The sequence below is a fragment of the Hevea brasiliensis genome, chromosome 4, assembly GCF_030052815.1.
Source record: "Hevea brasiliensis isolate MT/VB/25A 57/8 chromosome 4, ASM3005281v1, whole genome shotgun sequence".
Lineage (NCBI taxonomy): Eukaryota > Viridiplantae > Streptophyta > Magnoliopsida > Malpighiales > Euphorbiaceae > Hevea > Hevea brasiliensis.
The window spans coordinates 13,350,243-13,372,151 of record NC_079496.1 but is presented as its reverse complement, the minus strand read 5'-3'; the positions used below and the strand labels follow the sequence as shown (position 1 = coordinate 13,372,151).

Genomic DNA, 21,909 nt, shown 5'->3' with positions numbered 1-21,909 from the left:
TGTTTCTCTTAAATTCTTTTTTTATTGTTTTCTTATTAAGGACGTCCACATGAATCGGATTCTTTACTGATACATGCATTTTACATAGACATTTAGAATAGATTTCATAGTCATTTTATTGATTGTTAATCATTTTTAGTTAATTTTATTAGTTATTTAGTTAATTTTCCATAATTATCAATTTTTAGACTAATTTGTAATTTTGCTTTTGTTTTATAGATAAAATGGTATTTTTGAGAGACTAAAAAGTAATTGTACGAGTGATGAGTAATTTCCAAGTCCAAAAGTGCCAAAATGAAGCTTGAAAATTGAATGAAGTTGCTAGATTTGCATAACTTGTTATACAAGCTATGCAGGTTTTGAACAAAAATAAAAAGTAATTGTGAACTTATCAAAAAGTGCACAGCATGCTACATAGCCTATACAGGTTCCCTATGTAGCTTCACGGAAGAAATCTTGCACCTACCAAAATCTACACAACGTGTTGCACAACTTGTTCACTTTCACGCCTTCCTTGTGTAGCTTCATGGAAGGAACTTTCAAATGGTCAAAACTTGCACAACTTACTGCACAGCTTGAGCAAGTTCCCTATGCACCTTTACAAAAAGCACCTGTTATTGCTGAAACTTGCACAACATGCTGCATAGCTTGTGTAACGTGGTTGTGCACTTTCACAAAAAATTTCTAGATATGCTGAAACTTACACAAGCATCCCTTACAACCTATGCACCTTCACGGGAAGCCTCCAAAGATTGTAAAATTCACACAGGAACTTGCATAACCTCTTACATATCTTATGCACAATTTCATTAATGTGGTAGAAGGAAGATCTTCTCATGTGAATCATTACCTCACACATAGCATTTTTAAGGCTTTTGCCAGAGAATATAAATAGGGATTCTTACCTCATTTTGGTTGTAAGAAAAAAGAAGGAAGATACAGAAAAAGTAAAGAAAGCAGAGCAGGAGCTGACATTTTCCATTTCTGGACCAAATTTAGAATCTTCATCTTTTCTTCACCATTTTTTTCATTTCTTCTACTGGGTTTCTTAGTTCTTAGTTTTATTTTCAAGTTTTGTTTCCTATTTTGCTTAGAATCCCTTGTATTAAATATGGATAGTGAGTAGTTTTTCTAAATTCTGAAGTTGGGTATGTAATATTTAAGATATTTTATGGATTTTAGTTGGGTAATTCATATTTTATGATTTTTATGAGGTTTTATCCATTTCTTGTATGCTTAATGACATGCTTAGTGTAGGATCCCATTAAGTATTATTTTTAATCCTTGGTTGAAGCACTGAAAGGAGAAAACCCTGTGATAGATAATCAAGAAATTGGACTTAATTAACTTAGAACTAGAAATAAACTAAGAATTAAGAAGATTAATAGGTTGATTAAAGAACTTAATAGGTCTTAGTTAATTTTAACTCCATAAAAGTAGGATTAAGTTAATTAAGGCACTCTTCATCTCACTCAAAAGAGTATTCGAAGGATTTAAGAGTCAATCTCCTTGAAACCCATAATTTCCTTATGTTTGGATAACCAATTTAAAATCTCAAAATGCCTTGAATATGAACCCCTAAACTCTATATTCATTCTTTTGTTATTGTTAATTGTTAATTGAATTTAATTGCTTGCCATTTTAATTCTACCATATTTTATTTTGTTTATTCTATTCACTACTATTTTAGTTAAATTTTCCATGTAGATAATTTCTTTGTTGAATTTGCATATATAAATTTTACATCCCTAATCTTATCATTTAATTGCTTGATTTTCCAAAGTAGTTTAAATTAGTTTATTTTTATATCAAAAATTCAATCATTAACATAACTCTTCGAGGGAATGATATTTTTTTCTGTACTACTTGTATGAATTGTGCACTTGCGGTTGGGCCACATCAAGTTTTTGATGCCGTTGCTGGGGAGTTGTTTGTTTAAGATTGAATTCTTGATTTTAGTTTTCTACAATTCTTCCTTTTATATTATCTTTTCATTTTTGTGTTTGTTTTTTCTTTTTAGGTACCCTTTGATATTTTATAAGGAGAGCCAAAAGCACAAGTGACACATCTCTATTGTTTAATCTTGAATTGAGAAGTTTTGTAGAGCCAACAAGAAAGAAACTAGAAAAAGAAAAGAAGCTTTGAGAGCAGCTGAAGTTGAGATATAAATGGCTGATGAGAGAGTTAGAATTACTGGTGGTAATGGTGGAAATAATCAAAATAATGAAAATGAAGTTCATGAGGAAGAAGTTGTAAATGCTAATGTGCCTAGAGGAAGTATGATGGATCATGCATTCCCTCATTTTGATGATTTGAAAGAAAGCATTGCAAAACCTGGAATTGATGCAAATAGTTATAAGATGGATTTTAAGGTACTTCAAATGATTCGGAATTCTCAATTTGGAGGACATCCTTTAAGAAATTCACACACCATCTTAAGAAGTTTGCCATGATTTGTGATATGCAAAAACAACTTGGAGTATCAGATAATGTAGCAAGACTGAAGCTATTCCCATTTTCTTTGAAGGATAGAGCATAGGATTGGCTTAATTCTTTACCTCACAATTTAATTACAAATTGGGAGCAGTTCACTGATGTGTTTCTTGCTCAATCCACTTGGAAAAATTCAAGAATTAAGGAATCAAATGATAGCTTTTAGGCCAAGAGAAGATGAAACTCTCTATGAGTCATGGATGATATGGAAGGAGTTGGAGAGACAATGTCCACATCATGCCATTTCAAAATGGATGATAAATCAAAATTTTTACACCAATGTTATTCCTACTATTAAAGGGATTATTAATGCTCAAACTGGAGGAGAATTCATTATGAAGCATAAAGATGAAACTCATGAGCTATTGGAGAAAATTATAAAGAATACTCATCTTTGGAGTAGTTCAAGAGGACCAACTCCAACTTAAAAGAGACAAGCTACTGGAATGTACAATCTTGATCCATTCAACATATTAATCAATGCAAAATTCGATGCACTTACAAATGTGCTTGCAAAGAAGATGAAGGATTTAAGTATGTTAGTTAGTTCATCATCATCTTCTGGAAGTTCATAACAAGTTGCTTATGCAGAAGGAACAATGAGCTGTGGGGTAGATTATGGAGAGCAAGCTGCATATGTTGGCAATTATGGGTCTCAAACATATAATCCATCTTGAAGGAATCATCCCAATTTTTCATGGGGAAATCAGCAAAACCAAGTGCCAAATCAGAATTTTCAACCACAATAGTAAGGGAATCCATATCAGCTGAATAGGCAACCATTGCCTAATTTTTAATAAAAGAATGCAAATCCTGCACCTCCACCAAGATAGCAAGAGTCAAGTTCTACTACAGAAGCTTTGTTACAATAAATTCTTGCCAACCAAAATAAGCATGATGAAGAGAGGAGAGAGATGAAAGTAAGGCTGGAGCAAATGCAAACATATAATAGAATGTTAGAAAACCCAATTGCACAGCAAGCAAGCTCTTTCAGTACCAACTCAATGGGAAAGCTTCTAAGTCAACCTAAAAATCTAAGGGAATATTGTCAAACTATCACATTAAAGAGTGGGAAGTTAGTAAACAATGAGAAGAGTGAAAAAATGAGAAGAGAGATAATGAGAAAGAAGTTGATTGTTTTGGCTCTGGGAATTTTATTTGGAAATTATTGTGTTGCCTACTTTGTAAATGAAAATTTTGAGATAAAATGTGATTTGTGGTTTGTATGAAACATTTAAATATTGTGATTTGAAATTATTTTTGATTCACACTTGGCATGGCAATATCACTATGTTCCTCCTCCATTTATGGGGTGAGTATGACTATATTCCTCCCTCTCTAACTTGCCAGTCTGAGGTGAGTATGGATGAGTACTCATTATCTAGCTAGCCACCTCCCTCATTGATTTCGATTAGTGGGGTGAGTATGTCTTGTCGTGGTGTACAACACGGCATGTTCTAAAAATTTTATGTCATGACCTAAATTGTGTTATTGATTGGCAACACTGTGTTATTCAATTGTTTGATCAAATTTGTGTTATATGAGCTTTGAAAATTGTGACATGAAGTTGTGAATTATTTAAACTGTGAATTGTCAATAAATATTTTATATACCGCATTTTAAATTTTTATTGTGCACCACTGAGTAAATTTTACTCAGCGATAGCTTTTTCATTGCTGTCGCAGGTAGACAGACAGATAAAGCAGTACAGAAAGACTTCGCTTTGGGATTTTGCTGGGTATATTGAGTATACCACTTTCTTGTAAATATTATTGTAATGTATGTGAACTGTATGTATATATTTTACTTGGTCTTGAGCAGTTGTAAAATAAAGTTGTAAATTATTTTGGCCTGTCAAAATGTTGTATTACAATTCTCTTATTTCAGCTTTTGAAATACTCATTTATTTTGCACTTTATCTTTGGAATTGCTGAAAATGATATTGAATTGAGTTTGAACTGTGTTGAGGACACTGATTTGAGTTGAGCCATATTGGAGTTTGTGATTGAACAAATATATTGGAAGTACTTTTTATAGGTTTTTGAAGAACTGTTTTGCTCCAAATACAAACGACACTCTGCCGAAATTTTAACAGAAATTATTGATACTTCAGATTTGTTATTTGATTTCACTTCAGTTAAAAAAAAAAATTTTTTTTAACACCTGTTAAAAGTGCTCACCACTGTAAAAAGAAATAAGAAAAGGTTTAAAATCCCTTGTAGTGTATTTAATGGGTTATCAGTAGACGAAGTTTGATAATTCATTGGATATACTACGGGATCATTTATGCCTTACGAAGGGGTAAGGTGTGACACAAAGAGGCTCTGATATCAGCACCAATAATGCAACCACGAAATTGGGAGCTACCATTCAAGGTGATGTGCGACGCGAGTGACTTTGCAGTTGGAGCAGTGCTTGGGCAAAGAAAAGATAAAAAGCTCCATGCTATTTATTATGCTAGCAAGACACTCGATGATGTGCAAATTAATTATGCTACCACAGAGAAGGAACTCCTAGTAGTGGTGTTTCCAATGGACAAATTCAGATCTTACCTCATAGGGTCAAAAGTCATTGTATTCATAGATCATGCTGCAATCCGATACCTTATGAACAAAAAGGAAACAAAACCAAGGCTGATTCGATGGATTCTACTCCTGCAAGAATTTGACCTTGAAATCAAAGACAAAAAAGGATTCGAAAATGTAGTAGTTGACCATCTTTCCAGACTAAAATTGGAGTACACAGAGGACTTCGAAGATTTGCCAATTGATGATTCATTTCCTGATGAGCAATTACTTGCATTCTCCAAAGCTCCATGGTATGCTGACTTTGTTAATATTCTTGTATGTAAGGTACTGCCTCCAAACATGACTTGTCAGCAAATGAAGAAATTCCTACATGATGTGAGATATTACTTATGGGAGGAACCTCTACTGTACAAGAGATGTAATGATGGGCTGATAAGAAGATGCATACCAGAGGAAGACATGGAAAGTATCATTTATCACTGCCATTCATCACTATATGGAGGACACTTCGGCACCTCAAAAACCACATCAAAGATTTTGCAAGCAGGGTTTTACTGGCCACATCTATTTAAGGATGTAAGATCCTTTGTGCTAGGCTGTGATCAATGCCAAAGAACAGATAACAGTTCAAGAAGGAATGAAATGCCTCTACATGGTATACTTGAGATATAATTGTTTGATGTATGGGGAATAGACTTCATGAGCCCATTTCCCTCTTCCCGTGGAAACAAGTATATTTTGGTTGGAGTTGATTATGTGTCAAAATGGGTAGAAGCAATTGCGATACCAACCAACGATGCTAGAGTAGTCACAAGGTTCCTTAAGAAGAAAATATTCACAAGATTTGGCACACCGTGAGCAATAATCAATGATAGAGGAAGTCACTTCTGCAACCAACAATTCAAAACACTACTAAAAAAGTATGGAGTGACTCACAAGGTGGCCACACCTTATCATCCTCAAACCAGCGGTCAAGTAGAAATCTCAAACAGGGAACTAAAGCAAATTCTGGAAAAAACTGTAAATAGATCTAGAAAGGACTGTTGCATGAAGTTAGATGATGCACTATGGGCATATCGCACTGCATATAAAACCCCAATTGGTAAAACACCCTTCCGACTGGTTTATGGAAAATCATGCCATCTCCCTGTTGAACTTGAGCATAAAGCTTACTGGGCAATTCAGGTACTAAACTTTGATCTCAAAGCTGCTGGTGAGAAAAGACTTCTACAACTGAATGAGTTGGAAGAAATCCGACAAGATGCATACGAAAACGCCAAAATTTTCAAGGATAAAACTAAGAGATGGCATGACAAGCGCATAGCAAGGAAAGAAATAAAGGAAGGAGATCTTGTCCTCTTATTCAACTCTAGATTGAAGCTCTTTCCTGGGAAGCTTAAATCAAGATGGTCCGGACCTTTCAAGGTCACCCAAGTCTTCCCACATGGACCAGTAGAAGTATGGAGCGAAACCTCAGGTGCATTTAAGGTCAATGGACGAAGGGTGAAGCCTTACTTTCAGGGAGAATCCATAGAAATGAGAGTCAATAGCACTCTCGACCATCCTACCAACAGACCATAAACAAGCAAAGTCCAGCTAAAGATTATAAACAAGCGCTTTTTGGGAGGCAACCAAAAAATATATATATTTTTTCTTTTCTGAACTTTTCTTTTTCTCCTTTTTCATATTGATTTTTGTTTCATACTTATTCGCATTTCATTTTGTAGGATTTTTGGAAAGGGGAGTAAAGATCAAGAGAGGGAAGGAATCACCAAGTCAAAACCACAAAAGGGAAAATTGGACAAAACCAGGGAAGTAGCTCTATTACTAAACTTTACATCCATTTCATGTGCTGTGATGATAATTTTTATTCATTTGACAAAAATTTGAAAAATCAGAAAATTACACGGGTCGTGTACTGGTTTTACACGAGTCGTGTAACTTTCTGAACGTCCGTAAATTCCCTGCATTTTTAACCCTGGGAGAGACATAAAGTTACACAGGTCCATAGCCCAATTTACACGGACCGTATAATATCTCTAGCAGAAAAACTTAAAGCTAGAAAGTTTTACGGGCCTCTTTGTATTTTACACGGGCCATGTAACATATCCAGCAAAGCAACTCGAGAGACAAAAAGTTACACGGGTTCCAGAGCTCATTTATACGGGCCGTGTACTGCGACAGAATTTCAAATTTTTTGGGCAAAAATTTACACGGCCCTACATGTCGGGACCCATGTAGTGATACACGGGCCGTGTACTTTATCACAGACGCGACTCCTGGGCGCGAAACGTGCCAAATGAGGAGTCCTAACGACTCTTTAAATACACCCCTAGCATTGAAACTCTTCATAAACACAAAACTCTTCGTCTCCTCCCTTCCTAGCCTATAAAAACCTCTCAAATCTCATCTCCCTTCACCAAAACCCTACTCTTCTCCTTCTAAAAATCTCATCCATGGGTCCTGCAAAGAGATTTGCAAGAAGGATCGGCTCTTCTTCGAGGCAAAGAGGAGAATCCTCACCCTCTCCACCTCAGCCTCCACAACAATGCCCAAGAACAAGGGTAGCCACCCCCCAACCACCTCAACAAGCCCAACCTCCACCGTAACCACAGCCACAACCTGCTCCTCAACCTGAAATCTCTATTCCTTGCGGATTTTGTGATGATGCCCACAAAGCTATGTGCACCCGACTTCACGCCCGAAAAATAAGCTCCACCAAATACATTGATTTCCTGCTTTTGGAGCAAATTGGGCTGCAAAATGAAATCAATGGGCCACTTGACAGCATCGGGTGGATAAGGTTTGCCCAACTCCAATTTTTGGCATACAAGGACACCACGCTAGAATTTTTGGGTAGTTTCGAGGCTAACTTATGGCCTACCGATAGGGAGGATAAGGGCAGAATTGAATTTCGCCTCCTTGATGTCGACTACCATCTTTGGCTTTGACAGCGCCGACCACCAAGAAATTCCTAGGAACCGTATGCTCTACAATAATATCAACTTTTGGAGTTCCATTGCCCTGAACTCAGAGCCGTATAACTCTAGCAAATCCAAATCCATAAGCATCACTAATCCAGCATTGTGCTATATGCACCGATTCACCGCCCACACCATCATGGGCAGTGGCGACAGCCTTGGCGTTGTCAACCCCAGCGAGCTTTTCTTCTTGTGGTGCATGATCACCAGACAGCGGTGCAGCACCGGCTTCTTCTTGTGCAACCATCTTCGACGCCTCTACCAATAGTATACCGGGCACATCGTGCTAGGTGGCCTTGTCACAACAATTTCCCTACACTTTGGCTTCATTCTAGGACACCACAGGCTGCACTTCGTCACTAGAACGTTAAGAATTGACCAAACTATCTGCATATCCATGGGGATATGTAAGAAGGTGGGCAACACATGCTACTTAGTGGATACTGAAGGAAATGCCATACCTAGGAGAGATGAAGCACGAGAGGGACCTGGCAAGACTTCACAACCTCAAGAAGAAGGCCAAGATCGGATGTTCGAAGAGTGCCCCGTTCGGGTGCCTCCATACACACCACCACCTACAGACCTGGTACTCACATACCTACAGTGTATGGAGACCACAATATACAATAGGATGCGAGCTATCGAGGACAGCCTCCAGGAAGCCCACAACAAGTTGGATATGCTGATGGACAAGCTAGATGAGGAGGAAGAGGAACCAACATCACCAGCATCACCATCATCATCATCAGAGGCCTTTTAGACCTAGGACTATAGGATAAGACCTTTATTGTAATATCTTACATGCCTTAGTGTGACACCCCTTACCCGTCTACAGTGTAGCCGAACAAGTTATGCCACTCAGTGTATCAGAGCACCAATTTATATTTTTATTACAATTTATCCCTTTTAATTCATTTATTTTCAATTTTGATAAATCTGAATTTATCCACAAATTTTATGGAAAATCCGGCAGAGTGCCGGCTGTAAATTGGAAAAACAGTTCTTCTGAACCTGTTTAAAAACACTTCCAAAATAATTTCCAAATCCAAACTCCATTATACACATTCAAGTCAATCTCAAAATCTCAATCTCAAATCACAATACTATTTTCAAAACTTTTCTGTTCACTTCATCACTTGAAGCATATTCACAAATGATTCTCAACATTTCATTTATCAACATACATTATGCAGAAAATCTCAATAATATGAAATTTCATATATTTACATTAATACATAATTACAGGAGTTTATAGTTACAATCCAAACTAATACAAAATGCAAAAATACAAAAGGGCCACCTATAGTCCTAATGTCCTACCATATGCGATGCGGATGTGAGGTGACTCGACCACGGATGCACTACGAAGACTCACCCGTCGATGTCCATTGGCTCCTGTAACACCCTAGGCAAATCCCACATCGACAAAACACGGGAGAGATGCTGGGTTTATAAGTTGATGGTTCGTAACCCATAGTGACGCATTTTAAAACCGTGAGGGCTTCGGCCTAGAGCAGACAATATCACTAATGGGCCGGGCCATTACATTTGTGGTATCAAACAAATATAACAGCCAGGCCCACTAGTGATATTGTCCGCTCTGGGCTGAAGCCCTCACAGTTTTAAAACGCGTCATTAGGGGTTACGAACCACCAACTTATAAACCCAGCATCTCTCCCGTGTTTTGTCGATGTGGGATTTGCCTAGGGTGTTACAATCCACCACCCTTATGGGACTCGGCCCTCGTGAGGTTTGCCCCACCATCGTTCAAGATTGCACGCGGAGCGGCTCTGATACCACAAATGTAACGGCCCGGCCCACTAGTGATATTGTCCGCTCTGGGCCGAAGCCCTCACGGTTTTAAAACGCGTCACTAGGAGTTACGAACCACCAACTTATAAACCCAGCATCTCTCCCGTGTTTTGTCGATGTGGGATTTGCCTAGGGTGTTACATCCCCAGCTAGGTCTCCAGTACCTGCGCATGGCAAAAGCGACGCGTTAAGCAATTCTGCTTAGTGGTGACAATATAAAATAAAATAAAAGAAAATAAAATAATTATGCAGAATGTATGATTTCATTTTTGGATAGGCTTAATTTCTGGTATTAATTGTAGTATTATTCACTTAAAATTTGATAAGGTTTATTATCATTGCCCGAGTAACCCATACTAGTTGACTGGACTGGATAAACGGGTAAACTGGCACTGGGTACTAAGTGCCTCAGACCATCACACCATCGGTCACATTGTGTCTCCCGGTGTGCAACAGAACAGCTAATAAGCTATAATAATGATCAGGGTTAAAACCTAAGTATATCAACTCAAATAACATAGCCAAAGGCTATTATTTCACAGAATGGCATGGGAGCCATGAAACACAGAATGGCATGAAGCCATATGCAGTCTGCTAACAGAACCCTATTGGCATGCCAAGCTATCCAAACCAATCTTGTTAGGTATACTAGGGCATTTTACACTTTTGAGTTTTACAATTTTTGAATTTCAAGTTTTGGTGTTACTATTCACTTCATTAGTCAACCAAAATATTGACTTTTGCATAAATAATAGGTACATTGGTTTTAATACTCCCAACATACCACATTTTGCATTCAAAATTTGTTGGTATTGGTTGCCAATACCATTTCTAAGCTTAATGTTAATTAAGCAAAATTTTAAGTTTTCATGCCTCATATTTACTGTTCCATTAGTCATTTTTGTAGTGGAAATTTGGCAAAATGATCAACATGAAAGTTGTTCTTTATTTTGTCTAGTTGAATTTCCTTTTTTGAATCACTCCATTTGGAGTTTTGTAGCTCAAGTTATGGTCCAAAAACCACAACTGGCTGGATTGAAATTTTTCTGGACTGACCATATCTACAGTGCAGTGAAGAGTGACTGCAACTCACTTGTTGGATAGGTTCTGACCATAATTTGGGTTAGGTTCCTTCATGAAAGTTGTTGGTCTATATCTCAGCTTGTTGCTGGTAAAATTTCAGGTCAATTGGACCTTTCTACATTGAGTTATGGCCAAATGAACTGTTCATTTGGTCATTCTGCAGACTGCAGGTCACCCGGATTAAGGTAAGCTTTTGTGTCACACCTTACTCCTCTATAAGGCATAACATGATCCCGTAGAATACCTAATGAACTACCGAACTTCACCTATCGATAACTCATTAAGTACCTTGCAAGGGATTTTAAAACAATTTACTTACTTTTGACAAGTAGTGAGCATTTTCTAATAGGTATTTAAAACATTTGATTAAAAGTAAATCTAGTTAATATTTTTGGTCCATTTTAGTTTTTCGCAAATTTTATAAAAATTTTGACAGAGTTCTGTCTGTATTTTGAGAAACCAGTTCTTTAAATACCTGTAAAAAGCACTTCTAAATTTTTTTTTCAACAACTACTTCAATTTCACAATCAAACTCAATCCATTTCAACAACTCCACAATCATTTCAATCAATTTCTCAAGTTCAAATTTTAATAATCCTCAAAATACTAGCAATACATTTCATTCAAATTAAATAAAATAGTTTCACTCATATTTCATTAGAGACAAAACAATTTATATTCATCATACTAGAAATTTACATTAAGAAAATCCAAACTAAAATTTATTACAACTTTATACAAACTTTGTACAAGCTGCTCAAGACTAATTTTACATGTCCATACAATTACGTGCAATACATATATCAAAATGAATATTTACAGTCAGGGTATAAATTATACCCGATAACTTCTAGCAGGTAGCTCCCCTGTCCTCAAGACTCAATCTGCTCCTCTAGTCTCTATATCTGCGACAGCATACAAAGCTATCGCTGAGTGGTGAACTCAGTGGTGCACAAACTAATAATTTAAAACTTAATACAAATTATGCTTAACAATTCATAACAAATAGAATTTTAAAATTTCTAAATTCTTCAAAATCCATGACCTTCAGAAATCAACATTTTCATTCATGCAAATTATTCATTTGAATAATATTTTGATCAAATAGTAACTATTTAGTTACATTTCTTTTAAATTCCGAAACAATACAAAAATTTTTGAATCACTGACAAATTATTTATTTCAATCACAGTTTATCAAATCATGCATAATTTAAAGGGCGTTGCTAACAATACACACAGTCGAACCCATGACCTAAAATTCAAATAGATGCCGTGTTGTACACCACGACATTTCACATTCTCCCAATAACCGAGGCTAAAAGGGAGAAACAAAGACTAGCTAGTATATATGAGTACTCATTCACATCATTCCCCAACTGGCAAGCCAGAGAGGAAAAAAATCGCCCCATCAAGTGGAGGAGTTATCTCACTAGACAAGCTAATAAGAATTCACAACATATTTTATCATGTCAACTGTGATTTTAAATCATATTCAAAACAATTTCTATTTACAAAGTATTTACAAATCAACATATTTAATCATCATAAATTCATGCTCAAGGTTAGCAACACATCAAACTTAAAATTTACAATTCTCAAAACAATGCAATAAATCCTTAAATGCATAAGAAAATTTATATTCAAATTATACAATTTCATTCAATAAGTTAAAATTCTCAATACAACAAAATCATAAATCATACAATAAATTTATTTCAAATCAATTTGGAATTGAAAAATAACAAAAGAGTTAGTTGTGCACAAACCTCAAGCGAGTCGCCTCTTGGCCTTGACTCGGTTCCTCGGGTTCTTTCCCGGTATTCTTTCCAACTGAAACACACAATTTCACAATGTTTCAGTACTAGAACTTAACATAAATCCAAAATAAATTTAGCTTCATTTTTACCTAGCTCTAACGTGCTAAACTCGACGTTCTTGCAATTTTGTGTTTTGGGTTACTATTCACTACACTATTCAAGTCAAATTGTTGACTTTATAAGGCTTAATAGGTATGGGAACTCCAACTTCACCCACATACCACATTTTGGTCACCAAACTTGTTGGTTTTAGTCATTTTCTCAAAACTTAGGTCTTTTAGGCAAAATTGCAAATTTTCAGTTTTGGGGTCCTAAGTTGCACTGTTTCATTGGTCCTCTTACTGTCGGAATTTGGCAAAACTTTCTTCATAGAAAATGTTCCCTATTATCTTAAGTTTATTCTTCTTTTTGAATCACTCCAATTGGAGTTTTGTAGCTCAAGTTATACTCAAATTACGGTTACTGTTCATGCTGCAGAATTTGGTTCTGCAGATTTATTGATCCAAATTCGTTCAGCAATTTGATCAAGTTAAGTCCATAATTTGGTCTAATTTTCTTCATATGAAATGTTCTACTATGTCTTAGGTTTCCATCGGTTCAAGAATCACCTAAATCGGAGTTTTCTAGAAAGAGTTATAGCCATTGAAACTTTACTGTTCATATGGTAAATCTGCAGTTCTGCAGGTTCAGGTCACCAACTTTGCTCAGTAATTTGAGTGGGTTAATGGCATAATTTGGTTTTGTGTTCTTCATAAAAGTTTTAGATCTATATCTCATCTAACCACTGGTAAAATTTCAGGTCATTTTGACCTGCCTAACTCGAGTTATGACCAAATGAACAAATACTATTCATTTGGTCAGTTTGTGCAGAGGCAGACTGTGATTTCTCAACTTTGGTCAATTTGTTCACTAGGTTTTAGTCACTTTTTGGGCATGCTTCCTAAATAAAAATTGTGTCATTTAGTGCCTATTTTCATTCCCAATTGGTCTCATACCAATTGGACTTGTAAAATTTCATTTTTGGTCCCTTAAATTTGACTTTTGTTCATAGTGCATACCCAATCCGAATTTGGCTTTGATTCAAACATTTCTAACACACTTAATTAGGTCACAAATGACCATTCCGAAACCTCTCTCCAATGCAATGGGCAAGTGTCCCTCATCAATGGGCAGAGCCAAATCCTCAGTAATTGGCAAAGCCCTCTCTACAATGGGCGACAGCCTCACTCCATGAGCTGAAAGCCAAATAACCCTTTCCACCATTTTCCTATTTATAGTGTTAATTCCCTCAATCCTAATCTGATTATGAGTCCCACTCAATTTAGGAATAACACTAAAATAATAGTTCTAATTTATATAGAAAATATTCCTCTATCCTATTAAAGAATATTTCCCCCACTCAAATTAGGAAAATGTCTCTCCAAATCCCACTAAGATTTTGAGTCATAATTCTAACAAAAGGCTTGAAAAGAAGCAAAAATTCGAGACAAATTATCTTTGAAAATTAATTTACATGTTACATTAACAGGCAGCTCCATCCCATTAAAATTTTTGCAAATTTTCTTTGCTATCCAAAGACAAGCTTATCAAGTCATGAAAGATTTATGTAAAATAGAGATTGATGGGTAATTTCACGCTCTCCACATAAAATATTGACTCCATCGCACCCACATAAATTTAGTTGGACAGCCGCCACTCCATCTACATAAGGTCAAAAAAAAAAAAAATCCTAGTCTAAAATAGCATCCTTTGGTAGAGAAAAATCTTTAAGTCAGTCCAAGATAGATAGCTAGAGTCTTTTTCGGCGGAGGACTTCATTTGTCCTTTGTCTTGGGTATTAGATTATTGAGTGCTGTCCTTGTTATTCCAGCTAGCCTTGTTTCTGGTTTGTGCATAAATTAATATTCTCACACTCATTGCACATAATTTTCTTATTGTTAAACGCTCCAAATTTTCAGTAGATATCATTTGGAGTTCCTATGGAGTTTCATCTTCTTTCCATCTATGTTTTATTCTGTGTAAGTGCTAAATTCTCTTCTATATATGCTTAATTATCTTTAAAAAAATAACTGTGCTTATATATATATATATATATATATATATATATATATATATATATATATAGAAACTAATTAATGTAAGTTTGGCAGCTTGCTCTAAGAGGAAGCAATGCTTCTTTACCTGCAGAGGTGTATTGGAAGTCCATGTTACCAAACACTTCCATGCCCAAAGCTCTACAAGACCTTTTACAGCCTGGTTAGTTTCATTTTCTCTTTCTTTTTCAATCGTCGTATTAGTGACAAACAATCCATTACAAGTTGCTTTATTATTATTATTATTATTTTGCTTCAATCAAATACTAATTAAATTGTCGCTTAATCTAAGAATTCAAGAATGGAATTTCAACCTCCACTGGGGATGGGGGATCTAACGAGAACAGGTATGGAACTGCATATTGGCCAGAATTGAGAAAATCTAATAAAGTTTTCATACCAAGTAAAACCACCATATTCTTCTTATATGATGATCTCCTTCCTCACAAAATCATGACCCTTAATTTTACTAAATCAAACAAAACCTCCAATTTCTTGCCAAGAAAAATTGCTGAAACCATACCATTTTCAAGCAATATGTTACCACAAATTCTCAAATATTTTTCAATAAAACCTTCGTCAAAGGAAGCTCAATTTGCAAAACGAACAATTGAAGACTGTGAGGCACCAAATATTAGGGGAGAAAATAAATATTGTGCTACCACTTTAGAATCACTAGTTGATTTTGTCATTACAAAGTTTGGGAAGAAAGTTCAGGCGCTTGCGAATGAGGCAGAAAAGGAGAATAGAGAACAGGAGTATACTATTTTAAAGGGAATAAAAATGATTGGAGATAATCAAATAGTGTGCCACAAGCAGAGATATGCATATGCTGTATTTTACTGTCATACAATCAATGCCACAAAGGCTTACACGATTCCACTGGAAGGCGTTGATGGCTCCAAAGCTAAAGCCATTGCAGTTTGCCACGCAGATACATCAGCTTGGAACCCCAAGCACATTGCCTTCCAGATCCTGAAGGTTAAGCCTGGAGGACCTCCAGTTTGTCACTTCCTTAATTGTGATACCATTGTTTGGGTACCCAACTAGATTATGTTTAGTAAGATGTAATCGAAATTATAATAATGGAATGCATATCTTCTTCCATTATTTTGTTTACTTATATAATAATAATTTAATGTAATAGATTGATAATTATATTATGCAACCTATTACACTTTAATTAATGTAATTATTTTTATATATAAAAATGTATGCAATTGTATTACTTATTTTGATTTATTTTTTCATTGCTATAATTTGATTATAATTACCAACCATAAGCAGTAGCCACCACTATCACTACTTGAAAACCACCATCAGCAACTATTGTCATTGCCGCTGTTGTCATCAACTATTAGTTACTATCCTCATCACCACTACCATCAACTACCATTTGCCACCACTACGTTCACTACTTTCTACTACCAATTGCCATAGTTAATAATGATAATTGATAAGGTACTTACAGAATCACCCTACTGGCATAAATCTAAACCCGATTAATAATTTAAATACTTAAACTCATTTTAAATTAGATTAAAATTCTTTCTAAACTATCTATATCCTACCCAAATCTGATTATCATAACCCCAAATGCTACTAAACATGTCCAATTCTATTTAGTTCAATATATTTAATTTGTAATGGATATAATATTTTGTAATATTTATATTGTAAAATTTTAATAATTCTTTAAAATATTTAAATTATATATTTTTTAAAATATAATATTTCAAAATTTATAAATAGAAGTATAAAATATATATTTTTATATTAGGGTTTGGAAAATTAACACTCAATATATAAAATTCAAATTTGGCAAAGTATTAAATATTGAAAACAAATTAGTTCCAAACTTAATAATATACTAACTAATATAATGGTGCATAAAGATTGGTTCATATCCGAAAATGCCTAATCTATTGACTTTCTTAAGTGCTGTTGCTACGTTCGCCACGAGTACTCTCATGATATTACCATCATAAATAAATTAAAAATTCAAACAACAACAATAACAACAACAACAACAATAATAATAATAATAATAATAATAATAATAAATTATTATTTTTTAAAAAAAAAATAAAAATAAAAATAAAATAGTAATTATATTATATTACATCGTTGATTAAATTTAATGAAATATATTATATCCCATATTAAGTGCGGTTTTAATGGGAAACAAAAAAAGATTTTGAATGTTGATCAATGTTGGACTTCATCAAGTGTGGATATTTTGTAACACCCCCATATTAAGTAATCCGTACATTCTACTGTTTTGGTGACTAGTGTCTGTCCAGACGACTAGAATGTCTAGAACCACACTTAAGCCATATAGAAAAACCCCAAATAAAATTGATAAAGATTAAGTGAAGTTGGATGAAAATAAGACCAACAAAGCACAATCGGTCCAGATTAGGGTTACCCGAATTCAAGTAATTTTTAGGTCATGTTAAGGTCAGTTTTTGGGCATAGTCTCTTCATGAAAAATGTAGCAAATTGTCGTAGGTTTCATCTCCAATTGACCTCACATCAATTGGAGCAACAAAACTCTACTTATAGCCTAAAAACCATACTGGACTCAAGATCTAGAAATCCTACATGGAAAATTTGCACTCCCAACATCAACTTCAATTGACATTCATGGCACTTCTAATAGTCAACAATGGTCTCAACAAAGTCAATTAAGCATCAATTCACAAAACCCTAATTTTTTTTTATCAAAACCCTAACTTAAATTCTTAAAACTTCAAAATTGATAGGGATTGTTAGCACTAACCTTGTCTTCAAGCTCTCCTTAGCCTAAATCAACCTTCACTTCAATCAAAACTCCACTTTCCCTTATAGAACCTGTAATGGCCCAGCCCACTAGTGATATTGTCCGCTCTGGGCCAAAGCCCTCACGGTTTTAAAACGCGTCACTAGGGTTATGAACCATCAACTTATAAACCCAGCATCTCTCCCGTGTTTTGTCGTTGTGGAATTTGCCTAGGGTGTTACAATCCACCCCCCTTATGGGACTCAGCGTCCTCGCTGAGGTTTGCCCCACCATCGTTCAAGGTTGCACACGGAGCGGCTCTGATACCACAAATGTAACGGCCCGGCCCACTAGTGATATTGTCCGCTCTGGGCCAAAGCCCTCACGGTTTTAAAACGCGTCACTAGGGGTTATGAACCATCAACTTATAAACCCAGCATCTCTCCCGTGTTTTGTCGATGTGGGATTTGCCTAGGGTGTTACAGAACCAATTATTGGTAGAATTCTTGCTTGAGATTTTGATGTGTTTTCTTCCCTTCAAGGATGGATATGAAGGTTTCTCTAAGTTTCCAATAAAATTTATGAAGGTAGGTAAGTATTTGTGAGCTTGGATGATGGTGTATCAATGGTGGAAGGAAGGAATTTTGAGAGAAAGTGGGGAGAGAGCATATGGACAGGAACAAGGAAGAAGATGGCAGAAAATTTGATCAATTATTGATATATATTAATTTAATATTCAATTGCATATTTGTAAATAAATAGAAATGTCAATTTTGTAATTATTTTGAAGTTTATAATAATTACAATTTGACTTTTCAATAATTATTTTTAATTTTCATAATCTGAATTAATTAAATTAATCTAGCTTCATTAAATTAATTTCTCTCATTTTTGTCAATATTAGACTTTCAAATTTAATTGACCAAATTTGGCTCTTTCCAGGTTTATGTCTGTCTTTTTCATAATACCCGATAATGCCTTATCTTTCTTTGCTTTTTGCTTATTTTCTTTCATTTCTTTGCCTTATCACTTCATAGAAATTCCCTTAATTAAGTCTTCATTAAGGGTCTCATAGGGTTTGGCTTGAATTTAGAGTTACACTGAACTCATTATCATTTCCCAGTAAGGTCATCCATCGCCGAAATCCCAGCTCGTTTAACCTATTGGCATTTCGTTTCTTTTATTTTTTCTTAATTTTTCTTAGTCTTGATTCAATCAATTTATGACTCTTCACTCTAGTTTGAGTGTAGTTTTAGATATCCTGGCTGTCCAAACAGATATTAGTCACTGAAATAGTAGAATGTACGAACTACCTAAAGTGAGGGCGTTACATTCTCTCACTCAAATTAGGAAAAGGTCTCTCTAAATTCCACTAAGATTTTGAGTTATAATTCTAACAATCTCCACCTTGACTCAAAATCCATCAACCATTGCATACCTCAAATTCTTAGGTGTCATCAAATCATCAAATCTCCATGCTTGAGCTTGAATCCTTCAAATCTCTATTCTTCAATCTTCATCTTGGGTGTAACTTGCTTCTTTCTTCAAAAAATTTTCGCATCATCAACTTTCTTGATTTTGCATCAAGAGCTCAACCTCAATTTCAACTCTCCACCATCACTATTATTGCATCTACAACTTTCTACATGTCACAATAGCTCCACCTTCAATTAAATTCACCAAGATCATCCCCGTGCTCTGACACCAATTTGTTATACACCACGGCGTATAAACTACAAAGAAACAAAGAAAACACACAAAACACCAATATTTACGTGGTTCACCCTCTCAACATAGGGCTACATACATGGGCATGCCGTCTTTCACAATCAATAGTAATAAATCATCATTACAAGCTCAAAGCTATACTACCCATAAACCCAATTATACCCAAGAGAACCCATACTACATAACTGCTCATAGTAAATATATTAGTTAGTCCCCCTCAGTCTCCTTTAGACATAACCCAATATATTTACTATTACAAAACTATACCACAAAGGATGCCTTCAACTATATGGGTAAGAGCCCTCTCATTAATGGACAAGAATTTTTTCCTTTTGAATTCTATGTCCTTACTCCACCTTAGGCCGAAATCTCTCTCCAATGCAATGGGCAAGTGTCCCTCATCAATGGGCAGAGCCAAATCCTCAGTAATTGGCAAAGCCCTCTCTACAATGGGCGACAGCCTCACTCCATGAGCTGAAAGCCAAATAACCCTTTTTCACCATTCTCCTATTTATAGTGTTAATTCCTTCAATCCTAATCCGATTATGAGTCCCACTCAATTTAGGAATAACACTAAAATAAGAGTTCTACTTTATATAGAAAATATTCCTCTATCCTATTAAAGAATATTTCCCCCACTCAAATTAGGAAAATGTCTCTCCAAATCCCACTAAGATTTTGAGTCATAATTCTAACAAAAGGCTTGAAAAGAAGCAAAAATTCGAGACAAATTATATTTGAAAATTAATTTACATGTTACATTAACAGGCAGCTCCATCCCATTAAAATTTTTGCAAATTTAGTTTGTTATCCAAAGACAAGCTTATCAAGTCATGAGAGATTTATGTAAAATAGAGATTGATGGGTAATTTCACGCTCTCCACATAAAATATTGACTCCATCGCACCCACATAAATTTAGTTGGACAGCCGCCACTCCATCTACATAAGGTCAAAAAAAAAAAAATCCGAGTCTAAAATAGCATCCTTTGGTAGAGAAAAATCTTTAAGTCAGTCCAAGATAGATAGCTAGAGTCTTTTTCGGCGGAGGACTTCATTTGTCCTTTGTCTTGGGTATTAGATTATTGAGTGCTGTCCTTGTTATTCCAGCTAGCCTTGTTTCTGGTTTGTGCATAAATTAATATTCTCACACTCATTGCACATAATTTTCTTATTGTTAAACGCTCCAAATTTTCAGTAGATATCATTTGGAGTTCCTATGGAGTTTCATCTTCTTTCCATCTATGTTTTATTCTGTGTAAGTGCTAAATTCTCTTCTATATATGCTTAATTATCTTTAAAAAAATAACTGTGCTTATATATATATATATATATATATATATATATATATAGAAACTAATTAATGTAAGTTTGGCAGCTTGCTCTAAGAGGAAGCAATGCTTCTTTACCTGCAGAGGTGTATTGGAAGTCCATGTTACCAAACACTTCCATGCCCAAAGCTCTACAAGACCTTTTACAGCCTGGTTAGTTTCATTTTCTCTTTCTTTTTCAATCGTCGTATTAGTGACAAACAATCCATTGCAAGTTGCTTTATTATTATTATTATTATTATTATTATTATTATTATTATTATTATTTTGCTTCAATCAAATACTAATTAAATTGTCGCTTAATCTAAGAATTCAAGAATGGAATTTCAACCTCCACTGGGGATGGGGGATCTTACGAGAACAGGTATGGAACTGCATATTGGCCAGAATTGAGAAAATCTAATAAAGTTTTCATACCAAGTAAAACCACCATATTCTTCTTATATGATGATCTCCTTCCTCACAAAATCATGACCCTTAATTTTACTAAATCAAACAAAACCTCCAATTTCTTGCCAAGAAAAATTGCTGAAACCATACCATTTTCAAGCAATATGTTACCACAAATTCTCAAATATTTTTCAATAAAACCTTCGTCAAAGGAAGCTCAATTTGCAAAACGAACAATTGAAGACTGTGAGGCACCAAATATTAGGGGAGAAAATAAATATTGTGCTACCTCTTTAGAATCACTAGTTGATTTTGTCATTACAAAGTTTGGGAAGAAAGTTCAGGCGCTTGCGAATGAGGCAGAAAAGGAGAATAGAGAACAGGAGTATACTATTTTAAAGGGAATCAAAATGATTGGAGATAAACAAATAGTGTGCCACAAGCAGAGATATGCATATGCTGTATTTTACTGTCATACAATCAATGCCACAAAGGCTTACACGATTCCACTGGAAGGCGTTGATGGCTCCAAAGCTAAAGCCATTGCAGTTTGCCACGCAGATACATCAGCTTGGAACCCCAAGCACATTGCCTTCCAGATCCTGAAGGTTAAGCCTGGAGGACCTCCAGTTTGTCACTTCCTTAATTGTGATACCATTGTTTGGGTACCCAACTAGATTATGTTTAGTAAGATGTAATCGAAATTATAATAATGGAATGCATATCTTCTTCCATTATTTTGTTTACTTATATAATAATAATTTAATGTAATAGATTGATAATTATATTATGCAACCTATTACACTTTAATTAATGTAATTATTTTTATATATAAAAATGTATGCAATTGTATTACTTATTTTGATTTATTTTTTCATTGCTATAATTTGA

At 35.1% G+C, this 21,909-nt stretch overlaps 2 protein-coding genes across 2 annotated transcripts; both read left to right on the top strand.

The window, feature by feature from the left end:
- The first annotated feature begins 14,938 nt into the window (after nucleotides 1-14,938).
- Nucleotides 14,939-15,895, top strand: LOC131179400 (BURP domain protein RD22-like). Its single transcript, XM_058146232.1, has 2 exons — nucleotides 14,939-14,972; nucleotides 15,102-15,895. The coding sequence occupies exons 1-2, from the start codon at nucleotides 14,939-14,941 to the stop codon at nucleotides 15,857-15,859; spliced, it is 792 nt and encodes a 263-aa protein (XP_058002215.1). The 3' UTR covers nucleotides 15,860-15,895.
- Nucleotides 15,896-20,747: 4,852 nt separating this feature from the next.
- LOC131179399 (BURP domain protein RD22-like) lies at nucleotides 20,748-21,731 on the top strand. Its single transcript, XM_058146231.1, has 2 exons — nucleotides 20,748-20,781; nucleotides 20,938-21,731. The coding sequence occupies exons 1-2, from the start codon at nucleotides 20,748-20,750 to the stop codon at nucleotides 21,693-21,695; spliced, it is 792 nt and encodes a 263-aa protein (XP_058002214.1). The 3' UTR covers nucleotides 21,696-21,731.
- The last annotated feature ends 178 nt before the right edge of the window (nucleotides 21,732-21,909 follow it).